At 41.7% G+C, this 17405-nt stretch overlaps 1 protein-coding gene across 1 annotated transcript in view; it reads left to right on the plus strand.

The window, feature by feature from the left end:
* Window positions 1–15315: 15315 nt before the first annotated feature.
* cfhl3 (complement factor H like 3) overlaps window positions 15316–17405 on the plus strand; it is a 36117-nt gene continuing 34027 nt past the window's right edge. The window contains exons 1-4 of the mRNA XM_079807068.1: window positions 15316–15467; window positions 15611–15778; window positions 15870–15975; window positions 16081–16157. Of these exons, the coding sequence (XP_079663194.1) occupies window positions 15398–15467; window positions 15611–15778; window positions 15870–15975; window positions 16081–16157 (421 nt within the window). The 5' untranslated portion in view covers window positions 15316–15397. The remainder of the gene's footprint in view (window positions 15468–15610; window positions 15779–15869; window positions 15976–16080; window positions 16158–17405) is intronic.

Genomic DNA, 17405 nt, shown 5'->3' on the forward strand with positions numbered 1-17405 from the left:
CGGTTTAGCATCTCAGCGTCATCTGAGGATTTTTTGGCCAGATGCTAGAGACTACAGCCAGTAGTAGGAGCTAGTTCCACATGTTTTCAACCCGCCCATAGGGGTGGGATCTCATTCACAGAATGTAAGACACAGACGGCCGCACGGACATTCATAACGGAGTGGTGCGGACCAAGGCGAGTGTTCTCAATGAATTCCAACCCATTCTTACTCCAAAGGCATAAAAATCCGAAGCATGGTCAAGTGCTTTCCGCGTCACATCGAAGACGCTGAAGGCACCCCTCGACGCGCTGGGTGCTCCATTCATTTCAGTTGTTTACCCAATGCGTCAGATCAAGAAGTATTTTATTCTTTGCATTTGCAAAAGCAGACATGATTTTATTAATATTTAAAGGTTACTTTTATATTTTGGAGCAGCTAACCCAACTCCTACCCTAAACCTACCCACTTCTAAACAATATAAAACACGTAACAGGCAAATACAAGTACAGTCGCAGGTATTTATTGCAAAAACTGACCAAAAACAGTATAAAAGTATTAACTCATGATGCATTCCAAGTCTTCTGAAGTCATACGATGTCTTCATGTAAAGAACAGAGTTGATCTTAATGTTTTAATCGCTGAGATAATGATCCAGCCGCTCCATGAACGCACTCATTCATATTTCATTCAAATAATACACACGACTCTTTAGCATGATGCAATCGGTCACAAGACACACGAGAGCCAATAACATTTTACAATCAAAGTTGATGTAATGATGCAATTGGTCACGAGACATACGAGAGCCAATGCAATTTTACTATGAAAACTGACACAACGGGCGGCAATATTTGAAATTTAATGTGTTCATGATCTTCTGGATGGAGACGCTGATCGCTTTAGGGGATTTCCTTCACACAAATCAATCGTTTGGCCTCGGAGCACTTGGAATATTTATACTTTTTGAATAAATTGTGCATGCAGTCAGATCTGCCTGTTATATCTGTGTTTTATATAGACAAATGGGTAGTTTTAGGGATGGAATGGGGTTGGGTTACATGTTAAAACGTGTCTAGATAGCGTAAATAAAATTATGCTGGCTGATTAAATTGAGAATCACACTCCAACATGTCATAATGGCAAAATCATAACCCAATATATGATCATCATGACAATAACGTTCCCATGGCCAATGCGTCTGTGTCTGACGCCAAAGGTTTCTCATTTAAAAGAATGGAGCATGCAGCGTGTTGATATAGTGATGCCTAGGGGTACCTTTAGCGTCTTTATTGTGACGCGGAAAGCACTTGACCATGCTTCGGATTTTGACGCCTTGGGAGTAAGAATGGGTTGTGTATGCTGTATTGAGCGGACACGTTCAGTTTTCAATTGTAGTGTCTGTTCTCTAACGGAACTAAATTATTTTATTACTATAAAAATCTAAACGACTTTGGGGTGGTGCCGCTGTGGGCAAGAGATGTAACCGGTAGGCTAAATACACATATAGTCTCTATGTACACTTCTGTTTTCCTTTTAAATACAGTCCAAACATCCAACACAATTTTTTCCTTCTTGGCCACAATTCTTCTCTCCCTTAGATCTTACCCACAGATCTACTGACTACCCTACTGAAGACACTGAAATATGCACAACCAGCCATTGTTGGGCGGAGCTAGTGTAAATAGCACTTCACAACAAGGCGCACTATTTGCACTTGGTGTAAATAGGCACTCCGCTAAAAAAGAAATGTGTTCAAGCTTTAGATCTGCACCGCGGAGGGTTAGGGTCGATGTTTATTGCTCCACATCCCTGAGAACAGTAGGTGAGAACAGTGAGGAGTGTTTAGTAAGCCCAAATGGATAAAATTTCAATCAAATGTGACCTAATAATTCAGTTTAATAGCATAACAGAAAAAGCATATGAGATACTGTGAGGAAAAAAGAGAACACATATTTTATTATTACCTTATGCATCAGCAATCAAATGGGAATTTGAATGAAGCCACACTTGAAAGTTTGAAGCAATCTTTCATTTTGAATCCACTCTATTTTCAAGACATTTGTTGCATATTTAATGCATGTCCTCATTCTGAATGAGGGGAATAGCTAATCAGGGTATGAATATTTAATTCCGTCAGTTTATTCACCTTGAATCCCAATTTACAGGGCATGGGAAGACACTGACATGTGTAATAAAAAGGGGCTTTGTTGCACATTTAGGTTGGTTAGGTAGATTATAACAGAAAGCTATAAGGATATGTTGTTGGTTTCTGCAAAACAGTCAGGTTATGAGCAGCTTTCCTCATGCACCTGCTGTTTCCATGGTGATTGTGATTGGATAGGTAGTGGGTAGTTAGCGCTAGGCCCAATCAGGGTCTATTGGCGGGGAGGGGTGCTGTAAGACAGTTAGCCAACACGCGGATGACACTTCGATAAATCAAACGCCGGGCAATCAGAAAACGATCTGGAACTAATTGCTCTTGGTGAGGAAGAGACATGGAGAATCAATGATTTCTAGCAGGGGATGCAAAAAAAGCCTTGTTAGTTCTAAGTGAGGTAAGCTTAGCATGATTCATATGACTTCTGTATGAATTTTAGGTTAAGTTAATGATGAAGATCATATATTCACCATCATATTTTAAGCAAATGATTAGAAACAAAAACAATACAGGCTACAGAACTGGTATAAATTAGGCTAAAATGTTTCCTTTTCAACACTGCTGAAATTATGCAAAGTCACTATGAAATCAAAAGTGTTTTTTTTTTTTTTTTTTGGAACATTGCTTTATTTGTTATAAATGATTTATCCATGCACATCATTATTATTATTTTTTTTAACTCATATGCCCTAATAATCCTTAATCAAAATAATTCCCCCTCCCCCTGTCATGCAGCATAATCTCTTCTCTGATGATGCGTTTACTGGCATGAGGGCGGGGCAACCTGTCACTCACATGAGATCCAATAGCAAACCACAATCCAATCAAATCCTGATGGACAAAATCCCGCCCTACATATCCGTTTCACTCGGAGAAGAATAGAGAAGAAAATACTATTGCAACTTCCATTTCGTGCCGACTTTATACACAAGGTATATATAAAAATTCACCAGAGCCTGTGTGGTGTTGCTGAACTCATGGCAGAAGAAATATGGGGAAAAAGGACCTATAAGGAAGAGGCCTGATTTTGTTTGTAATATGTGACCCAGGACCACAAAACCAGTCATAAGTCGCACAGGTATATTTGTGGCAAAAGCCAACAATACATTGTATTGGTCAAAATTATCAATTCCCTTTCGAAAGGGAACTCGCACTGCGTTGGAATGACGCTACGGGGAACGCCTCAGCGTGACTGGTGTCTGAAGCTACTATCGAAACACGTCAATCCTATTGACCGACGACAGCCCATGATGTCATCAATGTGCGACCCAGAAGTATATAAGGGCGCCTTGCCAACACATACACATCTTTTTCGTCTTCAGGGACTGTCTGTTGAAGCGGTACTGCGGATCTGGTAAAGATATCTGTTTTGAGAAAAACATGAAACGCACAGAGGAAAGGGCAAAGCTTCAGGAAGTGTGCCGACCCGTGTCAGAGGTTTCTGACACCGGAAGACACACACACTCTGTGCGTTTTTTGCCTGGGAGAAGAGCACGCACAGGCAGTTCTTGAGGGTTCTGCCTCTGCGAATTGTGAGAGTTTTCCCATGAGAACTCTCCGCTCTCGTCTGGCCCTCTTCTCGAGGGAAGAGGGCGCGACATCTGGTGTCACCAATGTGAGTCCCGCTCGCGCTGAGGCAGAGCGGCGACGCACATCGTGAGGTTCCCAGATGGAGCTCGCCAATCGTCTTGAGAGAGGGGTTGTTCTCTCAGACGATCTAGCGGCTGACGAGGGTGAGCTGCAGGTCGATGTGGAGAATGGGAGTTCTCCACCGAGCTCTGCAGCGAGTGCTCTTCTGGACGGGCAGGAGATGGCTGAGGAGGGTGGGGACAGTGACCAGGATCAGCCTGGACCCTCTCAGCCACCCTGTCCCGCGTACGCTGAGCTACTGGATGCTGTGGAGCGGAGAGGGGAGAGGTCGCGTGTGGCAGGCTCGATGATCGATTTCTCCCCGGACACAGACCAGCACCTCAGACGAGCCTTCCATTCCTCCCGGACCTTCATGATGAGGTCCGGGCAGCATGGAAGAACCCGTACTCTGCCCGCATCCACCGACAGCTGCGAGCCAGTTTCGCTGATGTTGAGGGGATGGGTGAGCACGGGTATGTGTCGATGCCCCCCATGGATGAGACGTTCGCGAACTATCTCGTGTCAGGGCGGACATCGACACTGAGAGCTCCAACTCTGCCATCCAGACCGCTGAAGGCGACCTCGCGGTTGAATGGCAGAGCGTACGCAGCAGCAGGTCAGGCTGGTGCGACCCTGCACACGATGGCGGTGTTGCAGGCGTACCAGGCGGACTTGCTGAGAGACCTCAACCAGGGGGCGGGGCTGTCCCCTGAGGCGGTGGCTGAGTTGCGCCGCACCACAGATTTGGCTCTCCGGGCCACTAAACAGACTGCTGCCGCGATCGATGGCGGCGATGGTGGCCATGGAGAGGCATCTGTGGCTGAGCCTGGCCGACATCGGGGAGAAAGAGAAGAGCTTTCTCCTCGATTCACCAGTTTCGCCCACTGAACTTTTTGGCACCTCCATGGAGGTGGTGGTCGGAAAGTTCAGGGAGGCGAAGGTGCGTTCAGCTGCATTTAAAACTTGCATACCGCTGAGGTCTGCGTCCACACCCAGGCAGGCGGGACCTGGTTCATCACGGCTTGAGGGCTGTAGGCTGGACCAGAGGGTGAGCGCCTCCTCTCGTGCCCCTCCTCCGGTGAGGAGTAGGACACAGAGGAGACGGCTGTCCCGCAGGAAAAGGGATTTAAGGGAGGTGATCCAGGACAAACACGCTCGGCGTTGGTGATGGATCACCTCCTTTGAGGGTATTACAATCCTAACCCTGGAAAATTCCCGGGCGCTTCTTACATCAGGCCTGAGGTGGGCCTATGATGAGTAGAACTGTGTTCTGACGGCCCACTTTAGCTTGGTTAGTGGGAACGCCGCTTTCAGGCATGCAAGGGCGGTAGAACATTGCGGTGATAGCTGCTTGGTGAGTCTTCGCTCTACGTGCCGCAGGTGAGAGTAGTCATTTTTGTGTGAAACACTAAAAAATTTATTTCTTACAGACTTCCATTCCCTGTATGGAGTATGGGGTTTTTGAGACGGAGCTAACTGGAGTTTCCCCCTGTAGGTGGCTTATGACAGCACCAGGAGCTGGGCTGTGGAAATGAGCGTGTGTTGGCTTTCCCTTGGTGGTCAAGATATCGCGAGGCAGGCCACCGCTCATGGTATCATATGTATGTAATTAAGGCCTCCTCTCATGGTGAGAGTGGTGTTGAGGCCGCCGCTCATTTCTGCTGAAATGTTAGCGGAGTACTAAGCGGTAGGACGTCCTTCTAGGAGAATGGAGTGTTTGCTACCGCTTAGGGTTTTTTACTATGTGTCTTCGGTTCTCCTAACCCACCGCAGGTTATAGTAGTTTGTCTCTTCTAGAGTGTGTTTACTAGAGACTGACGCTGGAGCTTCAGGTGGGCATGTTGGCCTAGGCTGTGTGGATGTTGGAGGTGCGTTGCTGAGGCACTGTCACCTCTGGCTGTTCACTACGTGAATCTGAGCCTTTATACCATCCCTGTGTATGTCAGCCTCCTCTCATTTGAGAGTCGTTTGGTCAGAGCAGCCCGTTTTTACTAATATCTGGGTTCATAGCAGCTGCGACCAGGTAGCTGCCAAAGAGGTCTCCTGTGGGCGGCCCCAGTGGTATGCTTCCCAGATACGTTGACTATTGTGAAGACTCGTTACCAGCTTGTAGGCTTTACAAAGCCTCCCTGAGGGCGGGTCCCCTTTGCAGTGCAATGGGTAGTTATTAGTCAGCCAGTAGTCTAACTGTCAAGGGTTTCATAGCAGTCAGTTGTAAACTTGCTACCAGGTGGTAGGCCTCACCAGGCCTCCCTGGAGGCGAGTTCCAGAGTTGGATACTCGGGTAACTGGCATGGCTTGCTATCAAGTAGGGTGAGTGCCGATGTGTGACATCGGTACGGCTAGCCTGACTGGCTATCAGGTGGTCCTCATCAGGCCTCCGTGAAGACGAGCCCCAGGGTTTTTTGTTGTTTCTCTGGCAATTTGCATTATTGCTATCAGTTGGCGGGCCTCTTTAGGCCTCTCTGGAGGAGTGCTCTGAGTCTCAGTCACTTGACGGTTAGCATGGTAAAATGCTAGCCGGTGGTAGGCCTCACCGGGCCTCCCTAGTAGGCTTGCTATCAGACAGAAGGTCTTACTAGGTTTCTGTTTGTAGGTGAGCTCCCGAGGTAGGAATGCTCGGGTAGCTAGCATAACTTGCTATGAGGGTAGGCCTCACCAGGCCTCCCCGAAGGCAGGTACCGATGTATAGCATCGAGGTGATTAGCCTGGTAGGCTATCAGGTTATAGGCCCCTGTAGGCCTTCCGGCCTCCCTACTGTTTTGAAACACAAGCACTTGGTAGATCCTTGATTTGAGCATACAGACCCCCCTCGCTAGCAAGGGTTGTGAAGCACTACGCTGAGTGTTGCTCTCTGGGATAACCCGTCTCTGAGGTCCGGGCTAGGTAGGACTGCCAGTTTTTCAGTCCCTTAATCTGGATGCCTTTTGTGGCACCATCCGGAGGCTCTGTTTCGGAACAGACAGGGTTGGCCAAACCGAAGTGTCCATAATACTTAGGGCACCAGGTCAGGCCTCCCTGGTGGCACTCGGGCTAACTTGTTTCCCGAGTAGTGACTGGCTGGGGCTCCTTCGGGTCCCCTAGCCACATTCCCTTAAAGGGACCCCTTCTGTTGAAGTAGTGGTCCCGAGCCTGTGAGCAGTCTAGATAGGACCTCATGCAGTGGCATTAAGGTTCCGTTTAGGCGTATAGCTTGGGCTATGACCGTAGGGAATGCTGTTGCTGACAGCCCAGTGTGACCTGAGGGGGAGTGGCTCAGGTTTTTCAGTTGAATTTACTTGTGCTGACAGTTGACACTGCCAGTGGGCAGACACTCCCCTCAGCATGGTGGCGTTGGTATATCGTTCCCCGTAGCATCATTCCGACGCAGCGCGAGTTAAAACATCTTGGGAACATCGAAAGGGAACATCTTGGTTATGTATGTAACCTCTGTTCCCTGAGAACAGGGAACGAGACGCTGCGTCGCCTGCCATGCCTCTGAGCCTGTCTGCCAAACAGTCCCTTCAGACGAGAAGATGTGTATGTGTTGGCAAGGGCCCTTATATACTTCCGGGTCGCACATTGATGACATCATGGGCTGTCGTCGGTCAATAAGATTGACATGATTCGATAGTAGCTTCAGACACCAGTCACGCTGAGGCGTTCCCCGTAGCGTCATTCCGATGCAGCGTCTCATTCCCTGTTCTCAGGGAACAGAGGTTACTTATGTAACCAAGACGTTTTTCTTTTATACCAAAAATCATTAGGATATTTGATATTATATATTAAGTAAAGTTCATGTTCCATGAAGATATTTTGTACATGTCCTACCATAAATATATAAAAAATGTATTATTAGTAGTAATATACATTGCTGAGGACTTCGTTTAGACAACTTTAAAGGCGATTTTCTCAATATTTAGATCAGATTCCAGATCTTCAAATAGCTGTATCTCGGCCAAATATTGTCCTATCCTATCAAACCATACATCAATGGAAAGCTTATGTATTTGATGTATAAATCTCAATTTAAAAATGGACCCTCATGACTGGTTTTGTGGTCCAAATGTCACGTTGTCACATATTTACATAAATATCTGAGAAAATGTAAGGACACAGTTGTTTTTTTTAAATATACCTCTTTCTTCTGATAGCACATAGGTGGTTAATTAATTAAATTTTAATAATAATAATAATAATAATAATACATGTTTTATTGTATAATATTATAATGATTTATTTTTTATTTTAATCTTTTCCAGTTGATTATGTATTTTAATCTATATCAACTTTTAGAGTCCGTGTTAATTTAAAGAATAGATAAAAGGCAATGTTTCATTTGTGTGAAGAAAATGTCAATGGCCATCTCTGATTTCAAAGCTGAAATTTTACTATTTTCACAACACAAAGGGATAGTTCACCCAAAAAATGTTTAATTCTGTCATCATTTACTCACCCTTAAGTTGTCCCAAACCTGTATGAATTTCTTCTGTTTAACACAAAAGCAGATATTTTGAAGAATGTTGGCAATCAAACAGTTGAAGGGTCCCATTGACTTCCATATAGGGAAAAAATGCTATGGAAGTTAATGGGTGCTGTCAACTGTTTGGTTATCATTATTCTTCAAAATTTCTGCTTTTGCATTCAGCAGAAGAAAGAAATTCCTACAGGTTTGGAAAATTTTCATTTTTGGATGAACTATCCCTTTAAACTTGCTTTCCCCATCTATCTTTTGTCACCCATCCAGCTTCATGTGTGTTTTATTTGTTGTCTGTTTGTTTTTTACATTTGGACCTTAAAGGAACACGCTACTTTTTTAAAAAAAATAGGCTCATTTTCCAACTCCCCTAGAGTTAAACAGTTGAGTTTTACGGTTTTTGAATCCATTCAGCCAATCTCAGGGTCTAGCACACACTTTAAACAATGATTATGGCCCGATTAAATTAAGCATAATTAATTTGTGCTCGTTTAAATAATTTAAATTTAGTTTTTTTATTTTAATTTTAAAAAATTAATTGGTTTTATTGGAATTGCATGTGTTTTTGTTTAAATTGAGATAAAATAAATTGATTGCGACCACTAACGATAAAATTTTTTAGTAAATTCAACGAATAATTTTTTTCAGTGCAGCTTAGCATAGCTTTAGCATAGCGTAGCATAGATCATTGAATCTAACTAGACCGTTTTCTGCCATACCATGGGTGCAGCAGGCGCAATGATATTCCCACAGCGCCTGAAAATAGTCCCCAGCACGCGCCCTGTATAAGCAGGTTGTCACGTTGTTTATGTTGACGGAAGTTAGCCTATTTTCAGGTGCTGCATAATATCATTGCGCCTGCTGCATGGTATGGCAGCAAAGTTCCTTGATTATTATGCAGGAATGAGAGTATAGTTCCTAGACATATAGGCCTAGAAAATCGCAACTTTTCATTTTACGTTGGTCTTAGTATACAATGTAACTACAGAAGAGTCAAGTTTTAAATAGGAAAAATATCGAAACTCTTTGGTCATTTTTTTGAGCGAGATGCTAATGGTCTAATCAGATTCAATGATCTATGCTAAGCTATGCTAAAAGTGCTACCGCCAGACATGGAGATCGGCTGAATGGATTCGAAAACAGTAAAACTCAACTGTTTAACTCTAGGGGAGTCGGAAAATGAGCCTATTTTCAAAAATAGTGACGTGTTCCTTTAAGTCTGTAATAAAGATATGATGAAATCTCAAGAGGACACTAGCAGGCCTGTCTAAAGATCACTCTCGTCCTGACCATAATTTCATAAATCCAATGGTAATTTTAGCCGTTTTGTTGTATGTTCTCCCTTTTTAGTAGATATATTGATTGGCAGCGCCAGATGATCTGTCTTTCTTCTTACTAAACACCAAACATTTTATTCTAAAAATACAATGCTCATAAAGAGTAAAAATAACTGCTAAAAATGTGCAAAATCAGATGGTAGAGAGGGGCTCTCAGCACAGTGAGACCACTGACCCATAGTGGGCTCTGATATCACTTTAATGACAAGCTTCCATGTCAACAGCGCTGGAGAGCACTTGACTGTGAGGGTGACTAAGAGATGGCCTCGAGGCCTGCGCCAGCACTGTGTTTTTCATTTATCTAAATGAACGGAGGATGCATCGCACTCTCTGAATTTGCATTCCTGCCCCTCTCTGCTGTTCATTAATGGCTGATGAATGCAGCTGTGTACAAAAAGGTGTGTTAAAGTCCTTTAGCGCGGCTCATGAATACTTTCTCGCTTTCATTTTCTCTCTCCTCCTCCTCTCGAGGCGACGTCTAATGTAGGTCATCTGTCAACCACCCACCCATTATTCTCTGTTACCTTTATGGCAGAGAGTAAAACAGGGGTTTTCTCTTTGCCTCCGGCCAAAGGAAACCTTTAGACCAGGCCTGACGGCGAGGACCACTGTAGCCCAAACAGTGCGCAAATACCTCCCACGTCTACAGCTGTCTGGACATTGATGGACCCATTAATCTTGCCATTAATCAAATGCATTTAGCATTTGGCCTTACTGTGCATTACTTAGGCCATTGTTTTTAAGTGCAGAAATGTAAAGTCATACAGACAAATAAAATGTAATCTTGGATTTGATTGAACTATCTGTGACTCTGAGTAATATTCCATGAGGAAAAAATGTCAGACAGAACTTGATTTGTATCTATTGAGAATTGAAAAGTTTGAAAATAATGATTTTTTTCTTCAGTAGGCTTTCAAATGTAAATACAGTCTGACAAGATAGAGAGTGCCTAAAAGAGATCTGCACAATAAGAGGACATATACATTCACAACATATTTGTATAAACTATGGAACATTTTAAGACATGCTATACTTTCTGTGGCTCAGATACTGCAGTTCTTGTGGCATCTGGACAGTTCCTGAGGAGCCGATTCCAATTAAGGGTCATTTCTGCCTTCTAGTGGCGAATCTAGAGTACTACAACAGCAGAGATGTGAGAAGTCAATGTAGCATTTCTCATATTTAATCAACAACTGATTAGCGTTTTATTTACGGTTCTTTATAAGTGCAACATGGAAAATAATAAAAAATAATAATTGTAGGAAAATGTACATTTTCATGTTACCATGATAATGTGTGTGTGTGTGTAGTGCACAACATAAATGAGTATACTCCCTCTGAACAAATACAAAATATGTATTTTCTTAATAATCTCTAATACAATTCATGGAAAGATAGCAAATTTAAATGTATTAAACATATTCTTCATAAAAACAGAGACATATTGCAAAAAGTATTTAGGAGCACAGACGAGGACTTTTAAGAGGCTTAAGAGTTTCTGTAGCAGCGGAGAAAAAGGCAGAAAGACGAAGAGGGAGAAGAAATGTGTTGCAGACATTGGATGACAGACGCTTTAGATCGTGCAGGGATCATGTTTGTTGCATTAAACCCAACTTTCAAACCACCAATTAAATAGACATGCCAGCAATCAGTGTAATTGGAAAGAGTGGAACAATGTTTATAGTTCTAAGCCAATCAAATACCTTATAGAAAATTAACAGCATGATAAATAATAAAAGGATTTATATACATATATATAATGTGTGTGTGTGTGTGAGTGAGAGAGAATGGTAAAATAGGACAATTTGCGCTTGTAATTTCAAAGTGAAGGCTTAGAATAGACCCTATAATTAAAATCGCTCCTTTTTTCCCCTTTTTGGACAACCAACCAATCACAGTCTTCAAAAGACTGTGTCATACGTAGCAACGGGGTCAGCCCCGCCTCTTCACTTAGATAAAAGTTTTTGTATTTTCCTTGCTCAGAGTTGCTCTCAGATCGGTCCCGAATAGCTCTTAAGCTAAGACTCCTACATAAAAGTTTTTAAGCTAAATTAGGAGTTTTCTGAGAGAACTCTTAGAATCTTTATGAATACGGGCCCTGATCTTTAATGGAGAGTGTTGCTCAACTCATCTCTACAGAATCCCCCACAGGTGCTCAAGAGTGTTAAGATGATTGACTTGGTCTCACGAGACCAGAGTATGGATTCCCAGAAGTTTGTATTTTGTAAATTTGGGCCTTGGAAAAGGCTAAATGACTTTATTGTGCTTTGGCTACAGTAGGTAGTTCCAGTGTGGACAACAACCATGCGTGTCACTTCAGCAGGCTGCATCTTACTCTGTGAGATAAACACACACTCTTTTCATTGCTTTTGCTGGCTCTGAGACACTTGCTTGGTATTTGTCATGCTCTTTGTCTAGAAAAGAAATCACTCATCACTAAATGAAAGCTTAAAATGAAGGCCTGATTAGTTCAGGGGCCTTGTCCCAAGTCCAATGATTTTGAATTTCTGTTACTTTCGCTGTATTTTCACACTTAAAACAATGAGTTGGTAGTCCTTGTACCACTGTCCTCTTTTGTGCTAAGAAATAAGTCTTCTGACAGTTCTCTCCCAAGTGGTTCCATTGTTGTCAGCCCCTTACAAAAAAACCACATGCATTTCACATGTGAACATATTTGTTTTCGCACCTGTGAGATTCATGTGTTTTTTCTGTAAGGGTCTGAGAATGATTCAGTGGGCTATATAACCCTTTTAATTGTCAGGAAATTACTTCTCTTTAAATGTTTTGAATCAACATACACTCACCTAAAGGATTATTAGGAACACCATACTAATACTGTGTTTGACCCCCTTTCGCCTTCAGAACTGCCTTAATTCTACGTGGCATTGATTCAACAAGGTGCAACATTAGAAATGTTGGCCCATATTGACAGGATAGCATCTTGCAGTTGATGGAGATTTGTGGGATGCACATCCAGGGCACGAAGCTCCCTTTCCACCACATCCCAAAGATACTCGATTGGGTTGAGATCTGGTGACTGTGGGGGCCATTTTAGTACAGTGAACTCATTGTCATGTTCAAGAAACCAATTTGAAATGATTCTAGCTTTGTGACATGGTGCAATATCCTGCTGGAAGTAGCCATCAGAGGATGGGTACATGGTGGTCATAAAGGGATGGACATGGTCAGAAACAATGCTCAGGTAGGCCATGGCATTTAAACGATGCCCAATTGGCACTAAGGGGCCTAAAAAAGTGTGCCAAGAAAACATCCCCCACACCATTACACCACCAGCCTGCACAGTGGTAACAAGGCATGATGGATCCATGTTCTCATTCTGTTTATGCCAAATTCAGATTCTACCGTCTGAATGTCTCAACAGAAATCGAGACTCATCAGACCAGGCAACATTTTTCCAGTTTTCAACTGTCCAATTTTGATGAGCTTGTGCAAATTGTAGCCTCTTTATATTTGTAGTGGAGATTAGTGGTACCCGGTGGGGTCTTCTGCTGTTGTAGCCAATCCGCCTCAAGGTTGTGCGTGTTGTGGCTTCACAAATGCTTTGCTGCATACCTCGGTTGTAACGAGTGGTTATTTCAGTCAAAGTTGCTCTTCTATCAGCTTGAATCAGTCGGCCCATTCTCCTCTGACCTCTAGCATCAACAAGGCATTTTCGCCCACAGGACTGCCGCATACTGGATATTTTTCCTTTTTCACACCATTCTTTGTAAACCCTAGTAATTAGGGATGGCTGACGCGAAACTGACGTTTCGGGGCTTTTTTTCCGAGATCCCGAAGCGCAGATGTTTTGAAAAACTGCTCCGAACTGTGATTCGAAACACCCATGTCACGTGACTATGGCTAAATGAAGCTTCGAAGTGTTTCATCAGGTGGCGCCTGCCGAAACTGCGCTGATTAAAGGGCAACCACACAGTCACACATCTGTATAAACCTAATTCACCACAGTTTAAAAGTGACGTAAATCCATCTTCACCTCGTCGGTTTTTTTGAGAGGAGAGAGATTTTGTGATAGTGATTTTGTGATATAGCTAAGGGAGATTTATAGTGCGCTTTGGTTAGTTAGGCTATATTTAGGCTAGATTTAAATGAGATATATTGACTGATAGTAAACAGTGACAGATAGGATAGATATAGTGACACATTCATATAGGTTAAGTTAGATAGTGACAGATAGATAGCACAGCATAATTGAGATATATAGAATTATATAGATTCATAGGTGATATATATAGATAGATATATTAATAGAATAGATAAAAATGGAGGCTCCACATGAGAGATGCCGTACATATTTTTTTTATTGCCGAACAAATAATCATATACAGACAGCATGGCAATAACAGAACATTTTTGTATTACACAATACAGATCAGGTGCTTGAAAGTACAGTAGAAAAATATATCAGGCAAATCATAATAAAAGACGCAAAAAACATTAAAGGGGCTAGGGTTTTGTTTTAAGAACTTGCATTTGTGTATATAAAAATGTATATCCAGCATGAGGATGTTGTTAATCAGGAAGTTATCTTTGTTATTGTTCATTACAAGAGATGCTGTACATCTGTGGTGTGGGAGCATTTCTATTTGGAAACACCAAATAAAGTGAGATGTGTGTATTGGGATAGGCAGCTAGCCTTGATGCACCATTTGAGGAGGAATCATCCTGGCATTTTGGAGGGTGCAGAGGACAACAAGTGTCCCATGTGAGAGGATTTCTTTAAAGGCTGGAGAAATTATATGTTATAAAAGAAGTCAGCTAACTCCTTATTATATATTAACAGCAGAGCAAATAATATTTTTGAAAAAAATGTTTATGTAACAATTGTGACACATTGTGGCTTTATTTATTTTATTAATGTTAATTTTTCATGACCACACAAAAAACTATAGTTATTCACAATGAGGAGGCTACAGGTTACACAACCAAGATCAGTTGTCAGACAGATGTTAAAAACTATTTTTAATTTTTTTCATGGATCATTGACAAGGTATTTCAGATCAACACATGCAAGTGACCACTAGATGTCGCCGTAGAGACGGGTGTCGGATTGATTCGAAGCTTCTAAACAATATGGCACATTTGCTTCAACTGCTTCAGTGCTTCACGAAGCCTCTGTCTGCCCATCACTACTATAAATGGTTGTGCGTGAAAATCCCAGTAACTGCAGATTGTGAAATACACAGACCGGCCCGCTTAAAATTGCTTAAATCACCTTTCTTTCCCACTCTGACTTTCAGATTGGAGTTCAGGAGATTGTCTTGACCAGGACCACACCCCTAAATGCATTGAAGCAACTGCCATGTGAGTGGTTGATTAGATAATTGCATTAATGAGAAATTGAACAGGTGTTCCTAATAATCCTTTAGGTGAGTGTACTTACCTGTTGATCAAAAATTGCCTTAAACTTACACCAGAAAAAAGGGCATTTGTCAACACAGTATAATGGGAGAATTTAAGCTCCCTTACAATACTTTTTATTGCCTAAAATCAGTGAGAAAGTGAAAGAAAACAGAGAATAGAAGACAGCAATTACTTTGTAACTTGCCCTTGCTTTCTCTTCTGTTATTGTGTGATATGAAAATGTGAATCAAGAAGCTTGATTTCTCTTTAAGAGTATTTTGATTTGTCCAGTTGTCAAATGTAAACATCAGATAAAACCTTTAATCGAAATATTGCTTGTGCACGGCCAATGAGTGGTCAGGTATAAAAGAGTCCTCCTTTTTACTTTGGCAAATGATTAACTTTTTGATTTCTCCATAATACGAACAGAGACCAAAACCAGAAAACAATAGCTAGTCATTTGTGAGATGAAAAATGAGAGTTCCTGTACAAATCATCTGCTTTTCCTGTTTCCTATTTTCTGTTACCTTTGCGCAAGGTCAAGGTGAGTTTATTATTTTTACTATGTAGAATGTTATGCAAATTATGTGCACTTCCAACACTTTTAAGTGACCTTAAGTGGTTTTGAGTGTTGTCAATAGTGTTGAATAGTTCATCTTTGTGTGCGTTTGTTTGTATGCTTCTCAGAATGTATTCGAGAGGACATTACATATGAAAATATAGAACCAGTTGCGAAAGCTTCATATGATGATGATGAAACAGTGAAATTGAACTGCAAGACAGGTTATATTGGCTTTTATATGTTAAAGTGTAAAAATGGACAATGGCTGACGTTCACTGCACGAAGCTGCTCAAGTAAGAAAATTGTCAATATGGTGACCGCTTCATTCTTTTCTCATTTAATTAAATGTTCTCTTTCAGAGTAAAACTTGTTTGATTTCTGCAGAGAAAAAATGTGGTCACCCAGGGGAAATGCCAAATGGTGATTTTAAACTTAAAGAAGGGAGAGATTACTCTTATGGCGCAACAGTGGAGTATACTTGCAAGACAGGGTAAAAGTGAAAAAGCATTTTCTTTGTTCCCTTCTATTCTCTTTACTAATTTATAAAGTTCAAATCTGTCCTGTTGGACACTTACACTTTGTGTTCATAATGTAGATACAAAATGACAACCAGAATCAATCTGCGTCACTGTAGAATGAAAGGGTGGGATAATTCTATCCCTGTCTGTGAGGGTAAGCTATCATACAAATCTGTTTACATTATTGTCATTTGATTCATAAAGGTGCTGTAAGCGATTGTTATGGTAAGATAGGTCGAGAACGATTCTACTCTCTGAAAGATATCACTGAAATAACTCTTCTGAGAATTTGCACAATGATGACATGTTACTGTTTACATGGACTAGGGTGACAGTCCTAGTCTATGTAAACAGTAACATAAAAGAGTCTGCAGGCCTTGTCCAGAATTATTGTTTAGCCAATCAGAAGGCTTGGCAGTCTGACAATCATTTTGCGCGTTCACAGCTGGCACTCAATACACGGGGAATCGGACAGAGAGCGTGATAGATAAAGTTAAAGTGGTTTTCACAATGCAAAATGTTCAAGACCAAGAACATTGTACATCGAAACAGCTCATATGCCGAGCTTGATTTGCTCTTACCTAACTTGACAGATAAATATACCTTTGTAAAAACAGCAGGGGTGTAGAAATAGGGGCACGTCTATGAAAGTTCTCAAACTGCTAACATTGCTTACAGCACCGCAAAGGTTGCCAGGTTTCCCAAAGCACAATGTAGAACATTAGTAACATGCTGGTTGCATTTAATCTCCATATCAGTTATCTCAGACTCAACGCTATCGGAGTTGCACGTAAAAATGTTTGTTCTTAATAAACTCAAAAGTAGATTAGGCTACAACTTCAGCTGAACTTTCATCTTCAAATTTTAAAGGATACAAAATAAATGAAATAGATTCATTATTACAGTCAATGTACCCTATATTCAAGAAAATTGTGTTGTTGTTTTTTAAATCTACTTAAAAACAATGTATATTAAAAGCAGGCTACATGACACTACTGCCCCTGTCCAAATACCCAAACTTGCAGTTTTGGCCACTTGAGAATGCCTACATGTGACAGGAATTCTTAAAAATGCCAAAGTGCAGTGCCTTTAAAGGGATAGTTCAAAACATTTTGTGTAAGAAAAAATATCCATCTTTAAAACTTTATAAAGTAAAATGTTTAGCTTCTGCCAGACTGCCATGTCATATACACCTAGGATGGCTTGAGGGTGAGTATATCATGGGGTAATTTTCATTTTCGGGGGAACGAACCCTTTAATGCACACTAATCCCACACTTTGAGGCTAAGTGTGTATCCCATCCTGCATTATGTTCAGGAACCCATGCCCCGGTATTGCAAGATGTCGAGGAAAACATTTCACTGTAAGTTAACCCAGTAGTGCCCAATTTTTTCTGAATGGT

Source organism: Gobio gobio (assembly GCF_949357685.1).
Source record: "Gobio gobio genome assembly, chromosome: 24".
In the NCBI taxonomy this organism is placed as follows: Eukaryota; Metazoa; Chordata; class Actinopteri; order Cypriniformes; family Gobionidae; genus Gobio; species Gobio gobio.